The sequence below is a fragment of the Manacus vitellinus genome, unplaced genomic scaffold (assembly GCF_001715985.3).
Source record: "Manacus vitellinus isolate BGI_N305 unplaced genomic scaffold, ASM171598v3 scaffold_32_pilon, whole genome shotgun sequence".
Lineage (NCBI taxonomy): Eukaryota > Metazoa > Chordata > Aves > Passeriformes > Pipridae > Manacus > Manacus vitellinus.
Genome location: NW_021940460.1, coordinates 3,342,028 through 3,344,316, shown reverse-complemented (window position 1 = coordinate 3,344,316; position 2,289 = coordinate 3,342,028). Strand labels below are relative to the sequence as shown.

General features: G+C 59.1%; 2 protein-coding genes across 2 annotated transcripts in view; both read left to right on the top strand.

Moving 5' to 3' along the window:
- MLXIPL (MLX interacting protein like) overlaps positions 1 to 107 on the top strand; it is a 37,763-nt gene extending 37,656 nt beyond the window's left edge. The window contains 1 exon segment of the mRNA XM_029961248.1: positions 37 to 107. Coding sequence (XP_029817108.1) covers positions 37 to 107 — 71 coding nt within the window.
- A 75-nt stretch (positions 108 to 182) lies between these two features.
- BCL7B (BAF chromatin remodeling complex subunit BCL7B) lies at positions 183 to 2,283 on the top strand (the record flags this gene model as incomplete). Its single annotated transcript, XM_018076508.2, has 4 exons — positions 183 to 306; positions 1,266 to 1,436; positions 1,637 to 1,716; positions 2,101 to 2,283. Coding segments are annotated over 4 exons (468 nt in total), but the record flags the coding sequence as incomplete, so codon positions are not given.
- Between the last annotated feature and the right edge of the window lie 6 nt (positions 2,284 to 2,289).

The following is a 2,289-nucleotide window of genomic DNA, read 5'->3' as shown; positions in this document are numbered from 1 at the left end:
CAAGCATCACCTCCTTTTCTCTCTCCCAATTCCTAGCTTTCCACAGCCAGAGTTTTGCCTCTCACTTAGTGAAGTGCCCCCAAAGGGAAGGGAAAAGGCCGACTTGAGCACATCCCTCTGTGCTGCTGGAGACGGAGAGGGGAAGGGCTCCTCTGGAGCAGCCTGTGCTCCTCTGACCTCCTGTTTGTGCTTTCCTTTCTCTCCTCAAGAAAGAGAAATCCAAATCAAGCAGCAGCACTGCTCGAGAACCCAATGGCTTCCCAGCTGACACCTCTGCCAACTCCTCCCTCCTCCTGGAGTTCCAAGGTGCGTCTGGCTGAGCTCCCTCTGACCTGGGGAAAGACTCCAAGGCTGAACATTGCCAGTTCTGTATGTGCTGTCTGGATGGGGAAGAGCAGTGTCTTTCTCCAGTGTGGGGTTGTGCTGATCTACTTCTGGACTGTCCCTGCCCAAACTATTTGGGTTTGCTGTCAGAAGGAATCTTGATCAACTGTTTCTGGGAATCTTCCTGTGGGAACCATCACATGGAACTGGAAGACTGGGGGTTCCTGTTCCCCCTTTCCACTCACTGCTGGGGAGAGGCATGCCTGCAGCCAAGCCCGCTGCTTCCAGCAGTGACTTCCCTGGACCTTGGGATGAAGGGACAGAGGATGTCCCTGGCCTGGCTCTTGGTCAAGGTGCTGTGGTGCAGCCAGACAAGGCTCTGGCAGTGCCAGAGTTGCTGCTGTCCTGTGCCCAGCCTCTTCTCTGGGCTCCTGGTGTGGCTAAGGAAAACCAGGGAATGTGCTGGCCTTTCCAAGACATGCAGTGATGTTGTACTGCAGGTGTGCAGTTTGGGAAGGTGTGTGCCAGGCCTGCCTCCCCATTTGGAGGCAGGTGCTGAGCATCGCTGCTGGTTCTGCATCAAAAACAGAGAAGGAACAAAACCCTGGTAACACAAACAGGAAGTTCCTGCCCTCAGAGGCCCGGGGCCCTCAAGGGCTGCAGACATGAGATTTGGCAGTGCAGCCCCTTTGCCTCCTGCTTTTTTTGCACACCCTGGGGTCTGTCTGCTCAGACTTGTTCCCTCTCCCCTGGCCAGTTGTGTCTGTGGTGCCCCTGGTGTCCTGGTGCACAGCCCTGTGCCCAGCAGCCCTTGTGCTGACAGGGCACAGTGAATCCCCCATTCCACTCCTCCTCGGCGAGACCCCGGCTCACAGTGCCGCACTCGGCTGCCCATGCCCCCGGGTCAAGGTGCTCTCCTTCACCAGGTGCTGTTTCTGCAGATGAGAACAGCAACCAGAGCTCCCTGTCCGACGTGTACCAGCTCAAGGTGGACAGCAGCCCCAACTCCAGCCCCAGTCCCCAGCAGAGCGAGTCCATGAGTCCTGCCCACACGTCCGACTTCCGCACGGACGACTCGCAGCCCCCCACCCTGGGGCAGGAGACCCTGGAAGGTGGGTGCTGGGCTGGGAAGGGAGCAGGGGAATGGCAGGGCCTGGGGAAGGCCACACTGGAGCTGTTGGTGGTCCGGTGTGTGGCTGAGGAAGTGGACAGGGCAGTGGGGACTTGTGTCTTCTGCTGAAGGTCCTGTCCTGGCTCAGCACTGAGCTGGGTGCTGGGTCTGCATTGCTGTGAACCGTTCTGTTCTCCCCAGAGCCCTCCCTGCCTTCCTCAGAAGTGGCAGATGAGCCTCCCACTCTCACAAAGGAAGAGCCAGTCCCCCTTGAGACTCAGGTAAGGGAAGGGTATCGAAACTACCTCTAAATGTACACGGCCTCTTTCACCCTCATTGCTGCTCCCTGCACCAGAAACATCTGGATGGATGCACTTGCTCTGCAGTCCCAAAGTGCCCCCCAGGGACTCTCCAAATCTTCTGGCTTCCTGAGCTGTCCCCTGGTTCACATCAGGCCTTAAAGTGTGGATGGGAAGGATCACGGAAGGATGTTGGGGTTTGGGAAAACGACAGTTGTGGCGGGCTCCAGGCTGGAGTGGGTTCCCATTGCTGGTGCCCTGGGGTTTGCATACAGGTGACAGCCTGGGGTGTCCCCAGGGTGTGACAGAGCCTTGTCTGGCTGTGCGTGGCTCAGTGTCACTGCCCACGACCTCTGACTCTTGCAGGTAACTGAAGAGGAGGAGGACTCCGGTGCGCCGCCTCTGAAGAGATTTTGTGCCGACCAGAACTCTGTGTGCCACACGGCCTCGGAGAGCTGAGCCTGCCCGGCCCGGCACCCTCGCCAGCCCCTCGCAGAGCTGCCTGGCCCCCGGCACCGGCGCTTCCCCCCAGCCTGCCCCTTCCCCAGCGTTGGG